General features: G+C 40.7%; 1 protein-coding gene across 2 annotated transcripts; it reads left to right on the top strand.

Moving 5' to 3' along the window:
• Positions 1-279: 279 nt before the first annotated feature.
• Positions 280-18,574, top strand: LOC111958523 (receptor-binding cancer antigen expressed on SiSo cells). 2 transcript variants are annotated; one of them, XM_023979773.2, is made up of 7 exons: positions 280-587; positions 2,680-2,774; positions 3,064-3,142; positions 3,364-3,516; positions 4,128-4,235; positions 7,292-7,386; positions 14,744-18,574. In XM_023979773.2, exons 2-7 carry the CDS (start codon positions 2,692-2,694, stop codon positions 14,859-14,861), a joined length of 636 nt encoding a protein of 211 aa, XP_023835541.1. In that variant the 5' UTR covers positions 280-587; positions 2,680-2,691; the 3' UTR covers positions 14,862-18,574. The 2 variants fall into 2 exon arrangements, with proteins under 2 accessions (XP_023835541.1, XP_023835540.1); XM_023979772.2 differs by lacking the exon at positions 280-587 and adding an exon at positions 1,313-1,382.
• The last annotated feature ends 432 nt before the right edge of the window (positions 18,575-19,006 follow it).

The following is a 19,006-nucleotide window of genomic DNA, read 5'->3' as shown; positions in this document are numbered from 1 at the left end:
CAAAAAGTTAAGTAGTCATTTAAAGTATTTTTACTTAAAGACTTTACACCACTGTAAATAATGGTCATAATTATTTGGTCATAATAAATCCATAGTTTGCCTGGATGACATTTATACTTTTATTAACCAAATGCTGTTTTTTTTGTTGCCTATTACATTTCACATAACAGCTCTTCTTTCAAGGAAGACAAAAAAAGCCAAAGTCCTATGATATGTTCTACCACTGGGGGGCAGAAGACCAACGCCTACCATAGCCCAGAGATACTTAGTGTGCATCTTGCCCCGGCTTTGGTTCCACATCCTCTCCCCAGTTTCAAGATGGCAGCCATGAGCCTATGAAGAAGCGACAAATATTTATGGAATAAATAATGAGAACGGATGCTAGGTAGCAGCTGTTAGACACATACGCTTGGGATATGACTGGTGTCATTATTGCAAGTGTGTTGTTTCGAGAGTGAAATTTACAAGGAAAAATACGTTGCATATCGGTATGCTAAGTTAGCGCTAGCTAGCCAAACACATGAATTCTGGGGACGGCCACATCTGATTCGCCAGCTGTCAGCTAAGCAAGTATATTGAGCTGTACGGTGAGTGTCTGTATTTTAGTAATGAAGACAATGAACTACCTGTCTATATCCGTTTCAGACCCCAAAAAATCTAGCTAACGATACCTAGACTTGATTAGAATGCCGCGTTCAAAACAACTGGGAACTCTGACATCTCCGACTTAATTGCGTTCAAAACAACTCGGAACCCAGAAAAAAACGATCTCCAATGGGAAATCGATTTGAACGGTCATCCAACTCGGATTTCCAACTCGGGAACTCAGGCCTCTTTCTTGAGTTCCGACTTTCCGACCAGCATGATTTGAAATCATATTTGTATAAGTTCTCAGTTGTTTTGAATGGGTACATTAAATGATGCAGCAATTGAGCCCCACGATGGTGGTCTCATAATATCCATAAAACCTAGCGTTCAAACAGGGAAATGGTTCCAATAGTTTTTCAAACTTTCATTTTTCCCATAGAAAATGTTCGAAACAGTTAAATAAGGGTTGTTTCGTGTAGGCTTACCCTGGCGTGACGCTTTGATAACCATGGAAATCTCTCGGACAAGGTGACTTATCAATACATTTCTTTTTTTACCTTTATTTAACTACGCAAGTCAGTTAAGAATAAATTATTATTTACAATAACGGCCTACCAAAAGGCCTGTGTGGACGGGGGCTGGGATAAAAATAATTAAGACAAAACACATCACGACAAGAAAAAACACTACATAAAGAGAGACCTAAGACAACGTAGCGTGGCAGCAACACGTGACAACAGCACAACATGGCACAAACATTTTTGGGCACAGACAACAGCACAAAGAACAAGAAGGTAGAGACAACAATACATCACGCAAAACAACCACAACTGTCACTAAGAGAGTCCATGATTGAGTCTTTGAATGAAGAGATTGAGATAAAACTGTCCAGTTTGAGTGTTTTGTTGCAGCTCGTTCCAGTCGCTAGCTGCAGCGAACTGAAAAGAGGAGCGACCCAGGGATGTGTGTGCTTTGGGGACCTTTAACAGAATGTGACTGGCAGAACGGGTGTTGTATGTGGAGGATGAGGGCTGCAGTAAATATCTCAGATAGGGGGGAGTGAGGCCTAAGAGGGTTTTATAAATAAGCATCAACAAGTGGGTCTTGCAACAGGTATACATAGATGACCAGTTTACAGAGGAGTATAGAGTGCAGTGATGTGCCTTTGGCTACTCCCTTAGTGACAGGCAGTGGCTGAGACAGCAGATGTTCTGACTTTATGCACTGCACTCTGAGAGAAGTAGTTAGCAAACCAGGCCAAAGACCCCTCAGAGACACCAATACTTCTTAGCCAGCCCACAAGAATGGAATGGTCTACCGTATCAAAAGCTTTGACCAAATCAATAAAAATAACAGCACAACTATTTACTCTCAGATTCGAAAATGCTAAGTAGCATCAAAGTAGACATCATGCTAAACTACAAATCCCTGCAAGCTCCTGCACGTCATCAAGCTGACACCTTTTCTAACAGGCATTGTCAATTTAAAACTTGCACAAGACAGTTCACATAATTGCCCATTTTAAAGAAATGTAGCCAATTTATTCATTACTACATTTAGCTAACATAGTTTATCCAGAGATTCCTACCTTTGCCTCGATTCGGCAGTCTCGTCCAGATCATGGCATTTGTAGTTCTTTATGATAGCCACATTAGCAGCTAATTAGCATTTCATTTTTTGGGGGGTAAATACAGGCAGATATATTGTTAATCACATTGTCCTAGAGAGATTTACACGGTTATCAAAATGTCACGCCAGGATAAGCCTACACGAAACGCAGCCCTTATTTTAAAAAATGTTCTAAAATCCCATATGGGAAACATTAATGGTGTAAAAACAATTGGAACCATTTCCCTGTTTGACCGCTAGGTTTTATGGGTATTATGACTCATAATGTGATACTTTTTTTAATTGCCAGGAGGAAGTAGTAACCAGGAAGAAAATAGCTAGCTAACTTTCTAGCTATGCTAATGACAAAAGCTATTACAGCTAGCAAACTGACTCATTATTAGATGGATGTTGATGACAGTCTTGTTGGAAAATTCTGATTTATAAATCCAATTTGCTAATAATGGTATGTCCTCCTTTTAGCTCAGCTTCACCATGGCCATCTCTCAGTTTCGCCTTTTTAAGATTTGCACATGGCTTGCAACCTTCCTTTCATTCTTCAAAAGGTTGATATGCAGGTAAGGAACACCCATTGTGGTGTATTGAAAGAAGCAAAACTGATCTAGAACCCTTTTGCCGTGTCAGATTTGGTCAAATCTGAAAGCCGTAGTCTGTAAGCTTTCCAGTCATTTTACTCTATGTGGAAATGAATGATATGGAATGTCACTCCTTGAGCACAACCAAACACATTAGCATAGAAATCAAATGCTATTTGCATGTGAAAATTGCTTCCCGTGGAATGCCTTTGCTCTAAAATCTATGTTTTTGTGGTGGCCCACAGTAAGCACATTTCCTGTTTTGACATAGATCTGGGAGGTTGCGTAAGCTAAGCGGGGATCAGATATCTCTTCCAACGACGGTTGATTTTTCATCAGTACCCAAACCGGTCAGTGATATACAAGTTTATAAGATGCATCATGTTAGCAATAATGTGCTGCAAGTGCTTAGTCGATTCGCTTTACATCCCTAACAAACCTGCTTTCCCCCTATTGTCATTAATTACATCATCACCATTTATTGTGCAACCAACAGTCAATTTTTACTTTGTGGCATACTTAAATCCTTTCTCTTTATTTTCGTCATATTATCTGACCAAACCCTGTGCAGGCAGAGATTGAAGAATGGAGCTCGTGGGATGAAGATGGTCCCACAAGTATCAAGATCGAGGGCGGTAATGGCAACGTGCCACCACAGCCTGGCGAGGAAGAGGAACCAGACTACTTCAAAGACATGGCTCCCACCATCAGGAAAACACAGAAAGTAGGCTGGGTCTTCATTTAAAGCTGACATTTGTGCCACTGTTCACCCCAGCGTCCTTTGTTGTTGTGTTTGTTTTGTTTAGTTGATGAAACTCAGGAGAGGAGTGTCAGGCAACATGCTAAAAAAAATTGCAGTACTCCACATACTCTCGTGTTATATGTGCATGCAATGATGTCCAAGGGGAAAAAGGTATTTGTTGTTTGACTTAACGTCTTTGTTGAAATATCCCAAATGGATGAGGCATTTTCACTAATTACGGATTCCAGCTCTAAGTGCATTTCTCAACACTAATTGAAGGTAGACTCAGCAATATACGTTTACCAGAAGGGAGGAGCAGGGTAACTCCAAACAAAAATTGTCTAAAGGGCGAGGCTGCACTGTTCAACATTGGTTTTCACCGAGCTATCACATGGCATGAGAGGGCGACGCAAACTCCCGTGCACATGCATTGATGCTTAACAGTATTTGTTTTGGTGATGACGAGTGCAGCCCCTTGCCTCACACTCTGTCGACAATATCGCTGGCCACACTGCTGCTTGTAGTCACGCCATATCATATTGTTGAGTCTTAGTAGTTTTAACTTGTCTCCTTTCTCTCTGTCCCCACCCCAGATTGTACTGAAGAAGAGGGAGCCACTCAACTACTTGGTACCCGACGGCAGTGCGGGCTTCTCCAGCAGACTGGCAGCCACTCAGGACACCTCCTTCATCCAGCCATCTGTGAGTTTATGTAGCATCGCCCAAAGTACAGTGCCTATAGAAAGTTTACACCCTCTTGAGCTTTTTTTTCTCACATTTTGTTGCCATAAAATGTCATGTAAAATTAGATAAAATTATAATTTTATCTATTCTTCCTACAGAGCTACACAACCTACTCCACCTTTTCAAAGTGAAAGTTATAGAAATTTTCTAAATTAAGAAACACAACTGAAATATCATAGTTGGATAAGTCTCCTCCCCCTATGTTAATAAGTGGTGGAAGCACCTTTGACAACCTTTGCAGCTGTTAATAATTTAGAATGAGATTCTAACAACTTTGCACAACTCTCAGGGCAACATAAACTCAGAAAAAAAAGTAACGTCCTTTTTTCAGGACCCTGTCTTTCAAAGATAATTTGTAAAAAGCCAAATAACTTCACAGATCTTCATTGTAAAGGATTTAAACACTGTTTCCCATGCTTGTTCAATGAACCATAAACMATTAATGAACATGCACCTGTGGAACGGTCGTTAAGACACTAACATCTTACACACGGTAGGCAATTAAGGTCACAGATATGAAAACATAGTACACTGAAGAGGCCTTTCTACTGACTCTGAAAAACACCAAAAGAAAGATGCCCAGGATCCCTGCTCATAAGCGTGAATGTGCCTTAGACATGCTACAAGGAGGCATGAGGACTGCAGATGTGGCCAGGGCAATACGTTGCAATATCCCTACTGTGAGACGCCTAAGACAGCGCTACAGGGAGACAGGATGGACAGCTGATCGTCCTCGCAGTGGCAGACCACGTGTAACAACACCTGCTCAGGATCGGTACATCCGAACATCACACTTGCGGGACAGGTACAGGATGGCAACAACAACTGCCCGAGTTACACCAGGAACGCACAATCCCTACATCAGTGCTCAGACTGTCCGCAATAGGCTGAGAGAGGCTGGACTGAGGGCTTGTAGGCCTGTTGTAAGGCAGGTCCTCACCAGACATCACCGGCAACAACGTCGCCTATGGGCACAAACCCACCGTCGATGGACCAGACAGGACTGGCAAAAAAGTGCTCTTCACTGACGAGTCGCGGTTTTGTCTCACCAGGGGTGATGGTCGGATTCGAGTTTATCGTTGAAGGGTTGAGCGTTACACCGAGGCCTGTACTCTGGAGCAGGATCGATTTGGAGGTGGATGGTCCGTCATGGTCTGGGGCTGTGTGTCACGGCATCATCGGACTGAGCTTGTTGTCATTGCAGGCAATCTCAAGATTTTGACCCCCCCCCCCCCTTTGTTCAGGGACACATTATTCCATTTCTGTTAGTCACATGTCTGTGGAACTTGTTCAGTTTGTCAGTTGTTAAATTTAGTTACGCTCATACAAATATTTACACATGTTAAGTTTGCTGAAAATTAACACAGTTGACCGTGAGAGGACGTTTCTTTTTTTGGCTGAGTTTATATCCATTGTTTTTGTCAAAATTGTTCAAACTCATAACATTTGGTTGGGGATCATTGCCAGACAGCAATATTTAAACTTTGACTTAGATTCTTTTAAGCCGATTAAAGTCCGAGACTAGACCACACAGGAACACTCAACCTCTTGGAAAGCCATTCTGGTGTCTTTGGCATTAAAATGTGTGTAATTGTCTCGCTGAAAAAATTTACGTCTATCTCAGGTTTAGGTTTACAGAAGACCGAGTCGGGTTTTCCGCAAACTTTTTTTTTTATCCTGACAAAATCCGCAGTACCTGCCGATGACAAGCATACCCATAAAATGATGTTGCCATCACATTACTTGAAAATAGAGAGTTTCACTCTGTGTTGTATTGGATTTGACCCTAACCTGTAGTTTTTAATATTACTTAACAGCCTTGTTGCAAACAGAATGGATCATTTGGAGTGGATTTTTTTTATTTTTTACACAGGCTCATTTATTTTCACTTTGTCATACAGGCCAGTAATATGGAATGAACGTTGTTGCATTCAGTTTTTCTGAAAACCTGACCGTGGGATAGACCCACTAGAAATGCTTTTTAGTCCTGAATGAAATTTGCTTGAAAATCTGAGGCCAGTTTTTTTGGATATTGCTGTCCGTCAAAGATTTCCAACCAAATGTAACGAGCTTGAGCAATTTTGACGAAAACAAATGGATTTATGTTGCCCTAAGAGTTGTGCAAAATTGGTAGAATCTTATTCCAAGTGATTCACACACAGCTGTAATGGCTGCCAAAGGTGCTTCCACCAAGTATTGACTCAGGGGGGTGGAGACTTATCCAATTATGATATTTCAGTTTTTCTTCTTTTTCCTTAATTTGGAAAATGTTCTATAACTTTCACTTTAAAACTACGGAGTAGGTTGTCTTAATTGAATCCCTTAGATTTAAGGCGGAGAAATTTGAAAAAAGTTCAAGGGGGTGTTTACTTTCTATAGGCACTGTACTACTAGTCTCTTGTGACAGGCTGTTCTATAAATGTTATCTGTTGGCCTCTGCTGAATCTAAGATGGGGTGGAGGCTATCTCCTTGTATGGTGGATTAGCGTTACTTATTATATTGATGAATACTGATTTTGCAAAGGTGGTATTTGAAGTTAGGGTGGGGTTTTTAACTTGAACGTTCTAATGCACACTGCTAACTGCTAAGTGTTGTAAACAGATGTCTTTTGAAAGGGGCTGGGGAGGGGCTTTGAGAGAGGTGGTACTGCTCTATCCACTGTCTAGATTTCAAAACCTCAGCCACCAAAAGCTGAGAAGCTAGCCAACGCCTGTCCAATTTCTTGTTTCAAGGATTACAGACCATCTCTCTCTAGCAATATGATGAAGTCTGAGCTTCTTTTTAGTTCACCATCTCAAAAGTTGTCTGTTTTAGTTGGACCAGTGCTGTGACATTGTTCATTCCCAGGAGTGCACAAGTCCTCCAGGGCCACAGTTCTCTGTATTCAGGTTGAATAAAGGTTTTATAGCGTTGTGAAGAACAGTTGCTAATGGAGATTAGGTCCCACTGCCATCCTATACTGTGTCAGCGACTGTGTTCTGACTGCATTCCTGTCCTCGTCTCTGTTCCACAGTCTGAGCTTGGAGACATGGATACCTGGCAYGAGGAYRCCAACGCCTGGGAGGATGAGTCGTCAGATGCTGCCTGGGAGGCCGATTTGGTGCTCAGGTGATAGCATTTTTTATAATGTGAAGAGCAGGGGTATTCAAATCTTATACTACAGGTCCAGAGCCTGCTGGTTTTCTGTTTTACCTGATAATGAATTTCACCTAACTGGTGTCCTAGGTCTAAATCAGTCCCTGATTGGAGGGGAAGAATGGGGGGGGGGGGGCAGTGGAACTGGCTTCGATGTAGTCTGCGTGGGACTGATTTCTTCATCCTGCTCCCAACCGCTATCCGCATAACTATTTCTGAACCCAACCGCTGTCCTGCGATGTTATTTTAGGCGTATGTGACGCAGCTCACTTGCCAGCCATGGTCCCAGAAATGTTGTGCTCATTAGGTAATATCGAAAATGCGCAAGACATAGCCTAGGTTAAATGACCTGAGATTCTCAAGTGGCCCGTTATAGCCCACTAATACCGATAGCTTAATATATCAGCCAATATGCTAGACGTAGAGTTGGAGAGACTTGCACTTTCTCTTGAGCTATTTTATAGCCTACCTTTTAGGAGTGGGAAGATTTTCAGACTGAGACAAATATGGGTTATAAATATGTATTTATAGGCAATGTAGTAAACTATAGCCTATTCATATTCAGGTAGTACATTTCCTTGGAAAGATAACTGCCAGTGATTTGCCCATGCATTGGCAGCCTACTCTATTTCAATGAGACCTATTTCATACAGTCTCCCATTTGCTGCTATAACAGCCTCCACTGTTCTTAGAAGGCTTTCCACTAGATGTTGGAACATTGCTGAGGTGACTTGCTTCCAATCAGCCACGAGCATTAGTGTGGTCGGGCACTGATGTTGGGCGATTAGGCCTGGATCGCAGTCGGCGTTCCAATTCATCCCAAAGGTGTTCAATGGGGTTGAGGTCAGAGCTCTGTGCAGGCCAGTCAAGTTCTTCCACACCGATCTCGACAAACCATTTCTGTATGAACCTCGCTTTTTGCATGGGGGTATTTTCATGCTGAAACAGGAAAGGGCCTTCCCCCAAAATATTGCCACAAAGTTGGAAGCACAGAATTGTTTAGAATGCCATTGTATGCTGCAGCGTTAAGATTTCCCTTCACTGGAACTAAGGGGCCCGAACCATGAAAAACAGCCCCAGACCAATATTCCTCCTCCACTAAACGTTACAGTTGGTGCTATGCATTGGGGCAGGTAGCTTTCCCCTGGCATCCGCCAAACCCAGATTGGTCCGTCGGACTGCAAGATGGGGAAGCGTGATTCATCCCTCCAGAGAATGCGTTTCCACTGCTCCAGAGTCCAATGGTGGCGAGCTTTACACCACTCCAGACAATGCTTGGCATTGAGCATAGTGATCTTAGGCTTGTGTGGTGCTGCTCGGCCATGGAAACCCATTTCATGATGCTCCCGACGAACAGTTCTTGTGCTGCCATTGCTTCCCTTGGCAGTTTGGAACTCGGTAGTGAGTGTTGCAACTGAGGACAGACAATTTTTATGCGCTTCAGCACTCCTGTTCTGTGAGCTTCTGTGGCCTAACACTTTGCGGCTGAGCCCTTGTTGCTCCCAGGTGGCATCCTATGGCGGTGCCATGTTGAAAGTCACTGAGCTCTTCAGTAAGGCCATTCTACTGCCAATGTTTGTCTATGGATATTGCGTGGCTGTGTGCTTGATTTTTAAACACCTGTCAGCAACGAGTGTGGCGGAAATGGCAAAATCCACTAATTTGAAGGGGTGTCCACATACTTCTGTGTACAAGTCGCACTTGATCTCACGCCCAACTAGATGAGAGATACGTTGCTGAAGTTGAAGCAGCGAATTCTGAGTGTGTGTGAATGTGACAAAGATGTGCTTTTAATACAATAGGATGGCTAACGCATACAAAGAAGAAAGATGACCGTTAAACAAATAATCTGTGCGACAACAAAAATAATTTAATCCAAAAGTCGTCTGTCTGCCAACTCCCACCCACAGCATGAAAAAGGCTGACCACACCGCAATGATCTCTGTCAGGACCCACAGGCAGCCCTCTACTTCGAGGTTCAGATTTGAGTTTGAGGGGTCTAGAGAGGGGTCTAGAGAATATTTGAAATGCAATTCTGTTAAAAAAAATATTTTTGAGACCTATACCATGTAGATATGGCTCCTGATATATGTGTATTGGGAATACATAGACTCTCAACGATACAGTTGAGGTCGGAAGTTTACATACACCTTAGCCAAATGCATTTACACTCAGTTTTTCACAATTCCTGACATTTAATCCTAGTAAAAATTCCCTGTTCTAGGTCAGTTAGGGTCACCACTTTATTTTAAGAAAGTAAAATGTCAAAATAATAGTAGAGAGAATGATTTATTTCAGCTTTTATTTATTTCATCACATTTCCCGTGGGTCAGAAGTTTACATACACTCAATTAGTATTTGGTAGCATTGCCTTTAAATTGTTTAACTTGGGTCAAATGTTTCAGGTAGCTTTCTACAACCTTCCCACAATAAGTTGGGTGAATTTTGGCTCATTCCTCCTGACAGAGCTGGTGTAACTGAGTCAGGTTTGTAGGCCTCCTTCCTCGCACACGCCTTTTCAGTTCTGCCCACAAATTTTCTATAGGATTAAGGTCAGGGCTTTGTGATAGCCACTCCAATACCTTGACTGTGTTGTCCTTAAGCCATTTTGCCACAACTTTAAGTATGCTTGGGATCATTGTCCATTTTGGAAGACCCATTTGCGACCAAGCTTTAACTTCCTGACTGATGTCTTGAGATGTTGCTTCAATATATCCACATTTTCCTCCCTCATGATGCCATCTATTTTGTGAAGTGCACCAGTCACTCCTGCAGCAAAGCACCACCACAACATGATGCTGCCACCCCCGTGCTTCACAGTTGGGATGGTGTTCTTCAGCTTGCAAGCCTCCCCCTTTTTTCCTCCAAACATAACAACAGGCATTATGGCCAAACAGTTATATTTCTGTTTCATCAGACCAGAGGACATTTCTCCAAAAAGTATGATCTTGGTCCCCATGTGCAGTTGCAAACCGTAGTCTGGATTTTTTATGGCAGTTTTGGAGCAGTGGCTTCTTCCTTGCTGAGTGGCCTTTCAGGTTATGTCTATAGGACTCGTATTACTGTGGATATAAATACGTTTTTACCTGTTTCCTCCAGCATCTTCACAAGGTCCTTTGCTGTTCCAGGATTGATTTGCACTTTTCGCACAAAAGTACGTTCATCTCTAGGAGACAGAACACGTCTCCTTCCTGAGCGGTATGACGGCTGTGTTGTCCCATGGTGTTTGTACTTGCGTACTATTGTTTGTACAGATGAATGTGGTACCTTCAGGCGTTTGGAAATTGCTCCCAAGTAGGAACCAGACTTGTGGAGGGCTACAATTTTTTTTCTGAGGTCTTGGCTGATATCTTTTGATTTTCCCATGATGTCAAGCAAAGAGGCACTGAGTTTGAAGATAGGCCTTGAAATACATCCACAGGTACACCTCCAATTGCCTCAAATGATGTCAATTAGCCTATCAGAAGCTTCTTTAGCCATGACATCATTTTCTGGAATTTTCCAAACACATCAGTGCGCTGTTGAATTGGCGCTTTTTCCTAGACCATGTTGCTATGTGAGTAATATCAAAGTTAAACAGCATATTGGTGTTGAGAACCAGTAGTGGCAAAAGTACCCAATTGTAAAAGATAACTTAACGGTACTGTTTTTATTGTATTTATTTTGTTGTATTAAATTCTTATTTTTTAGGATAGCTAGGGCACACTCCAACACTTAGACATCATTTACAAACAAAGCGTGTGTTTAGTGATCCCGCCAGATCAGAGGCAGTAGAATGACCAGGGATGTTCTTGATAAGTGCGTGAATTAGGCCATTTCCTGTCCTGCTAAGCATTCAAAACGTAACAAGTACTTTTGGGTGTGAGGGAAATTGTATGGAGTAAAAAGTACATTTATTTTCAATTCGAATGTAGTAAAGTAAAAGTTGTGAAAAATATAAATACCCCCAAAAACGACAAGTTGTATTTTACTTAAGCAATTTACACCACTGTTGAGAACAATGGGTGGAGGCAGCAGCGGTGTTAGGAGACGAGAAAACAGCCCTTGCCTTAATTTTCTAAGAAAAGTGAGGTGAGAGGAAACCCCAACTTAATTAGGTCTATAATCAATAGCCTAAATGTTAAATGTATATGTGGCAAGAATAAGTATGTGAACACTTTGGAAATACCTGGATTTCTTCATCAATTGGTCATAAAATTTGATCTGATCTTCATCTAGGTCACAACAATAGACACAGTCTGCTTAAACTAATAACACACAAACAATTACACGTTTTCATGTCTTTATTGAACACACCGTTTAAACATTCACAGTGCAGGGCGGAAAAAGTATGTGAACCCTTGGATTTAATAACTGGTTAACCCTCCTTTTGGCAGCAGTAACCTCAACCAAACGTTTTCTGTAGTCAGGAGGAATTTTGGACCATTCCTCTTTACTAAACTGTTTCAGTTCAGCAATATTCTTGGGATGTCTGTTGTGAACTGCTCTCTTGAGGTCATGTCACAGCATCTCAATCGGGTTGAGGTCAGGACTCTGACTCGCCTACTCCAGAAGGTGTATTTTCTTCTGTTGAAGCTATTCTGTTGATGATTTACTTCTGTGTTTTGAGTCGTTGTCCTGTTGCATCACCTAACTTCTGTTGAGCTTCTATTGGCGGACAGATAGCCTAACATTCTCCAGCAAAATGTCTTGATAAACTTGAATTCATTTTTCCGTCGATGATAGCTGGCTGTCCAGGCCCTGAGGCAGCAAAGCAGCCCCAAACCATGATGCTCCCTCCACCATAGTTTACAGATGGGATGAGGTTTTGATGTTGGTGTGCTGTGCCTTTTTTTTTCTCCACACATTGTTGTGTGTTCCTTCCAATCAACTCAACTGTATTTTCATCTGTCCACAAAATATTTTGCCAGTAGCGCTGTGGAACATCCAGGTGCACTTTTGTAGTGTTTTACATTTCGTAGACTCGTCAACAGAGATGTTAGCATGTTCCAGAGAATTCTGTAAGTCTTTAGCTGACACTAGGATCCTTTTTAACCTCATTGAGCATTCTGCGGTGTGCTCTTGCAGTCATCTTTGCAGGAAGGCCACTTCTAGGGAGAGTAGCAACAGTGCTGAACTTAGCAACAGTGCTCTCCATTTATAGACAGTTTGTCTTACCGTGGACTGATGAACATCAAGGCTTTTAGAGATACTTTGGTAACCCTTTCCAGCTTTATGCAAGTCAACAATTCTTAATCTTAGGTCTTCTGAGATCTCTTTTGTTCGAGGCATGGTTCACGTCATGCAATGCTTCTTGTGAATAGCAAACTCAAATTTTGTGATTTAAAAAATGTATTTTTATTTTTATAGGGCAAGGCAGCGCCTAACCAACATCTCCAATCTCGTCTCATTGATTGGGCTCCAGGTTAGCTGACTCCCTACCCCAATTAGCTTTTGGAGAAGTCATTAGCCTAGGGGTTCACATACTTTCCCCAACCTACACTGTGAATGTTTGAATTATGTATTCAATATAGACAAAAATACAATAATTTGTGTTATTAGTTTAAGCACACTATTTTTGTCTATTGTTGTGATTAGATGACCAGATCAAATTTGATGACTAATTTAAGCAGAAATCCAGGTTATTCCAAAGGGTTCACATACTTGTGACTTCTTGCCACTGTAAATAATCCTGTTGATCCATATATCAACAGAAATAAGACAGATCCTGCTTTTGTTGCTTTTTTGTGTGTTTGTTTAATAGCCTATTCATTCCGTCAGCACCAAGCCTCACGCAACCACATGTCGGATAAACAATTTCACATTCGCCTGTTTTTAATCTTTGCTATGCTGTAATAAAAGCTTTACACTTCCCCGTCCCCCCGTTAGAACAGCCTCTCTGGTATTATTTTAGTGWTTACACTGTTCCAAATTGTCAGGGAAAATTATATTTATAATAACCCTCTTTCTTGATCTCCTTCTTATTGTTATTATTATGATCATCCTTATGTCATTATCATTAGTAAGCTTATATAACATCCTTGTATAACCACCATCGAGCTGTAGGCCTAAGAGTGCGTCCTGTTTAGTCTTAATACGGTAACTTACTTAGGCCTGTATTTAAATACTTAGGTAGGCTACTGTATCAATTAATCATTCATTCATGTCATCACACAGCATACAAGTCATTCTTGATTTGAAATGCAATCCAGCATTTTTGTTTTAAAATAAAGCATTCCTTGAGTAATTGGCGTAAACAATAATTAAACCGTTCCATTTCGGAAATTGCATTCATGAATGAATGCGACTGTTTTATAGTCTTTGCTGTAATAAAGGCTTTACAAAAAAAATAAAAAAAATCTTGACCTCCAATATTTTCCATAAAAAGTTAAATTTATTCCACACATCTGACTTCCTCCTGAGCATCCATTAAAACATTCCCCCGTTTCGAGTTTATTTGTCAAGTCCTTTGCATCCATTTCGCTGTCACGTGTTCGGAGTTTGTTATAACCAAGTTATTGATGTGACTTTGGTATACGGTCAGTCCCCATGGGTTACATGCATGCGATGCATACATTTGTCATGTAAATAGAGCAAGGGTTTAGGGAATAAGGAATGTGTCCTAAACAAATGAAGGATTTCGGTAACAGATCTTTTCAGTCAGAAATGGTTGTAATTATGTTGTAGCTTCAGCAAAAAAAATACAAWAAATTGATGTTCTGTGGTGGTCACTGCAGCAGGGAGGCGAGAGAGACAATTGTTGCTAGTCACACAGTCACTCGCTGTCAATTTTTTAAAATCAGTGCAGCAAGTCTGAGCCCGGCCCTACACAATCAAATCAAATGCGGTCATACTCCCTGTAGTCATTTGTGTGTCTTCAATTATTTCATCAAACGGTGCGCTTAAAGCATCAGACAAGCTCAGTGCATATAGTCGATTTGATTAAAACACATAGGATGTGTAATTTTATGGGAAAATACACGTTTAAAAATTTGGACCAGACGACTCGAGGTCGCCCCAAAAAATTGTCGGGGACAGCCCTAGTTCAATGTGAAAATCCTGTCATGTTCAGTGTCATATTACTGTCATATTGTCAAGAGATCTGCAAGTTTAGTTGTTATCCAGCAGGTGGCAGTGTATTAAGAATGTTCAGCACAGTCAACATGAAAGAAAGGCATTATTTGCACACAGAAAATTCTGGCTTCAGGGTAACTTGGTTGGCAGTACTTTTTGATATATATTTTTTCTCTCTACCTCTGAACTATCACCTTTGCTCTCTCAAAAAGCTTAGTAATGAGGTTTGTTGCAATCCTTTTAAACTCACACCTTTTTGTGTTTCCCTGTCTACCAGACAACAGAAGATGGCCGAGAGAGAAAAGCGTTCCATGGAGCAGCAGAGGAAGAAGATGGAGAAGGATGTTCAGAGGATGATGAAGAAGGACCAGAAGATTGCTGTCAAGCTCTCGTAACATTTTCTTTTAGAGCACTCATCCCGTGAGCCGGAGGGCAATAAAAGAAACACTTAGACAAAAGTCATCACGCTATCCTCTAGTCATCTCCACATGAAGATCATCTATACTCAACACAGCGGTCATTTAAAAAAAATCTCTGTCCACCAGCCATCATTCGAGACATGGCTTGGCCAGTGTGGTGTTTGTTCAATGACTGTTGCATTTAGCTTTCGGAAGGCACCTCATACCTGGGATGTGTTCATTAGGGCACGCAACGGAAATTAGCTTTTTTTTTTATCTGACAAGTCCAAGAAGTGACCCCCTGTATCAGTCCATTTTTTTWWTTTTTTTTGCGTAGAATGAACTCTACCCTGATTTACAGTAGAAGTCGGAAGTTTACATACACCTTAGCCAAATACATTTAAACTCAGTTTTTCCCAATTCCTGACATTTAATCCTAGTAAAAAATGCCCTGTCTTAGGTCAGTTAGGATCACCACTTTATTTTAAAAATGTGAAATGTCAGAATGATAGAGAATTGTTTATTTCAGCTTTTATTTTCATCACATTCCCAGTGGGTCAGAAGTTTACAGACACTCAATTAGTATTTGGTAGCATTGCCTTAAAATTGTTTAACTTGGGTCAAATGTTTCGGGTAGCCTTCCACAAGCTTCCCACAATAAGTTGGGTGAATTTTGGCCCATTCCTCCTGACCGAGCGGGTGTACCTGAGTCAGGTTTGTAGGCGTCCTTGCTCGCACATGCTTTTTCAGTTCTGCCCACAAATATTCTATAGGATTGAGGTCAGGGCTTTGTGATGGCCACTCCAATACCTTGACTTTGTTGTCTTTAAGCCATTTTGCCACAACTTTGGAAGTATGCTTGGGGTCATTGTCCATTTGGAAGACCAATTTGTGACCAAGCTTTAATTTCCTGACTGATGTCTTTAGATGTTGCTTCAATATATCCACATAATTTTCCTGCCTCATGATGCCATCTATTTTGTGAAGTGCACCAGTCCCTCCTGCAGCAAAGCACCCCCACAACGTGATGCTGCCACCCCCGTGCTTCACGGTTGGGATGGTGTTCTTCCCCCTTTTTCCTCCAAACATAACGATGGTCATTATGGCCAAACAGTTCTATTTTTGTTTCATCAGACCAGAGGACATTTCTCCAAAAAGTACTATCTTCATCCCCATGTGCAGTTGCAAACTGTAGTCTGGCTTTTTTATGGCGGTTTTGGAGCAGTGGCTTCTTCCTTACTGAGCGGCTTTTCAGGTTATGTCAATATAGGACTTGTTTTACTGTGGATATAGATACTTTTGTACCTGTTTCCTCCAGCATCTTCACAAGGTCCTTTGCTGCTGTTCTGGGATTGATTTGCACTTTTTGCACCAAAGAACGTTCATCTCTAGGAGACAGAACGCGTCTATTTCCTGAGCGGTATGACGGCTGCATGGTCCCATGGTGTTTATACTTGCGTACTATTGTTTGTACAGATGAACGTGGTACCTTCAGGCATTTGGAAATTGCTCCCAAAGATGAACCAGACTTGTGTTCTTGGCTGATTTTCTTTTGATTTTCCCATGATGTCAAGCAAAGAGGCACTGAGTTTGAAGGTAGGCCTTGAAATACATCCTCAGGTACATCTCCAATTGACTCAAATGATGTCAATTTATCAGAAGCTTCTGAAGCCATGACATCATTTTCTGAAATTTTCCAACCTATTTAAAGGCACAGTCAACTTAGTGTATGTAAACTTTTGACCCACTGGAATTGTGATACAGTGAATTATAAGTTAAATAATCTGTCTGTAAGCAATTTTAGGACAAATTACTTGTGTCATGCACAAAGTAGATGTCCTAACTGACTTGCCAAAACTATAGTTTGTTAACAAGAAATTTGTGGAGTGGTTGAAAGACGTTTTAATGACTCCAACCTAAGTGTATGTAAACTTCGACTTCAACTGTAATTGCAGTTCGTGTGACAATGCTTTATTGAATCTGGTTAAATAAATACTTTGCAATGCCCTTTGGCATTGCCCTATATCAAAGACTTGCTATCAAATGTCACTGGCTAGGTATGACTCTGGGTTCAGTAATTAGATTTGTGTTATAGAAAACAAAGAAACTGTCCATTTTTGTATTTCCCAGGAATATGTGTAAATATTCTGGTACCTATAGTACAAGTGGACTCTCAAGAGACCTATTTCTCTGACATTGTCTTATAACATGAAGGACGAAGGTGTGTAATTAAATGTAAGTCTCACTGTATATCAGTTACATACATCCCTTTGTTGCCTTGGTTATTGTGCTTTTTAATTATGTTTCTCGTCGTCATTGTTCGAAAACACATTCTCTCATTGATGTTGCTTGATATTCCTGATGTACTTTTACTGTACAGCCTTCAATATACTGGAATTTCACATTTTAATTGAAGGCTTAAAAATAAGTTTCAAACTGAGGGTGTGGACACTGTCAAAGGGATTTGGGAATTTAATTGAGCCTTACTCAAGAGTTGGCTGTGGATTCCTATGGTAATCCTGTGGTTACTGATCTGCCAGGCTCAACATCTTGAACATCTTGAATAATCAAAAGATTTCCCTGCTTGTTCTTATCCCTGCTTTTTAATACACCAAAATAGAAGCAACTCCTCTTTAATGACTTTGCCTTTTGTTATTATGTTGAATGTGTTTTTTTTGTTTGTTTTTATTTTACACGTTCAATGTAGCATAACGCATACAAACTCTGTCTCTGTGTTATCTGAGAAAGCTTGGTTATCAGACATGGCCAACTCRCATCCTTGATCGGTGATCATAGCAAATAAAAAAAATGCAAAGCTCTGTGCTCCCCTCCTCTGTAATTTGTGGATGGTTAATAACAGAATCGGTCAATAGATTTCATAAGTCAAAGCCTTTTGCATTGACTGGACTAATAACCTGTTACGTATCAATATGATTTTGGTATGGTCAATCGATGTCGAATCAAGTGGCGCTTTTTGTGATGGAAGTGTGTGTTGAGTGCCCAGCAACCGGTGTATGAGACTGGAATGTCAAGCAGAAGGGTCTAGTTGCCATGGAAACATATATGCAGAGATGGAGCTGTAGAACTGACATAAGGCATTTGCAATTAAACAGACCTGTTGGATTAGAATAACAATTGATAGTCCCTTTTCTACATTTGTGTTTTCCTGGTACCATCAGTGGGGTATCCTGTATATAATATGGGGATTCTGGCAAAAGTCGTTTTTATATTGAATGTCTAAATGAACGATGCCTTTTAAACATTGTGGTGTTTTCATGGTTATTTTAGGTGGGGCTTTGTGGTAAATGAGGGATTCATTTCTGTTTTTCAGAGAATATTGATATCGATGATATTGATAATAGAGAATATTGATAGTATTATATTGCCCATTGCATGGAACATTGGATCAGGAAGAAAGAGATTGTTAGCCACAGACAATTATGAAAATACTGCTGACCTTTGTCGTTAACCAATATTAGAGTCATGACAGAAACAAAGATACAAAACCAATGAAGCAAGTGAATTTCAAGATTAATCAGCATCAAATCACTTTTGTTATTTTCAGATGTGTGTGATTGAACATGCATTTTTAGTATTGGAATAAAATGTCCTTCCAAGATTCACTCAAGTCATATTATTTCTCTGAACCACCCACGATTTATTGCATGAGGAAAAACTCCCATTATGAATAAACCTTGTACGTGCACGTAGCCCAGTGTCATTAGATATGCTTGTTCTCTAAATAGATTAATAGGGCATTTTAATCTCGTGCAAGGCAAATTCCTTTCAAATGCTTTTCAAATCCAAGGTCAGCCATGTAACATCATCATCACAAATTCACTGTCTCTCAAAAACACTCCCGCTTGACCAAACCACTCAAAGACTGATCATGACCTACTTTTAGGAACGAAATGTCTCACTCATCAGTTTTTCGGGAAGAGTTGGGATTAGACATCTCTGAGGGATAATCTGCTCTGTTCCTGCAGAATTATAATTATTTGTCCATTGTAAAAATGAAATTGTCTCATCTGTCAGTAATAGCCATTCTAAGTAAATTATCCACATTTGATCCTGCTGTTATGTTAACCACTACTAGCTCGCTCTGGCACTATCTCAATCCATCTTTCCTTGATTCCTCACAT

This window comes from Salvelinus sp. IW2-2015, linkage group LG35 (assembly GCF_002910315.2).
Source record: "Salvelinus sp. IW2-2015 linkage group LG35, ASM291031v2, whole genome shotgun sequence".
NCBI lineage: Eukaryota > Metazoa > Chordata > Actinopteri > Salmoniformes > Salmonidae > Salvelinus > Salvelinus sp. IW2-2015.
Note: the sequence above shows the minus strand (reverse complement) of the source record. Positions and strands in the feature narration are given on the sequence as shown.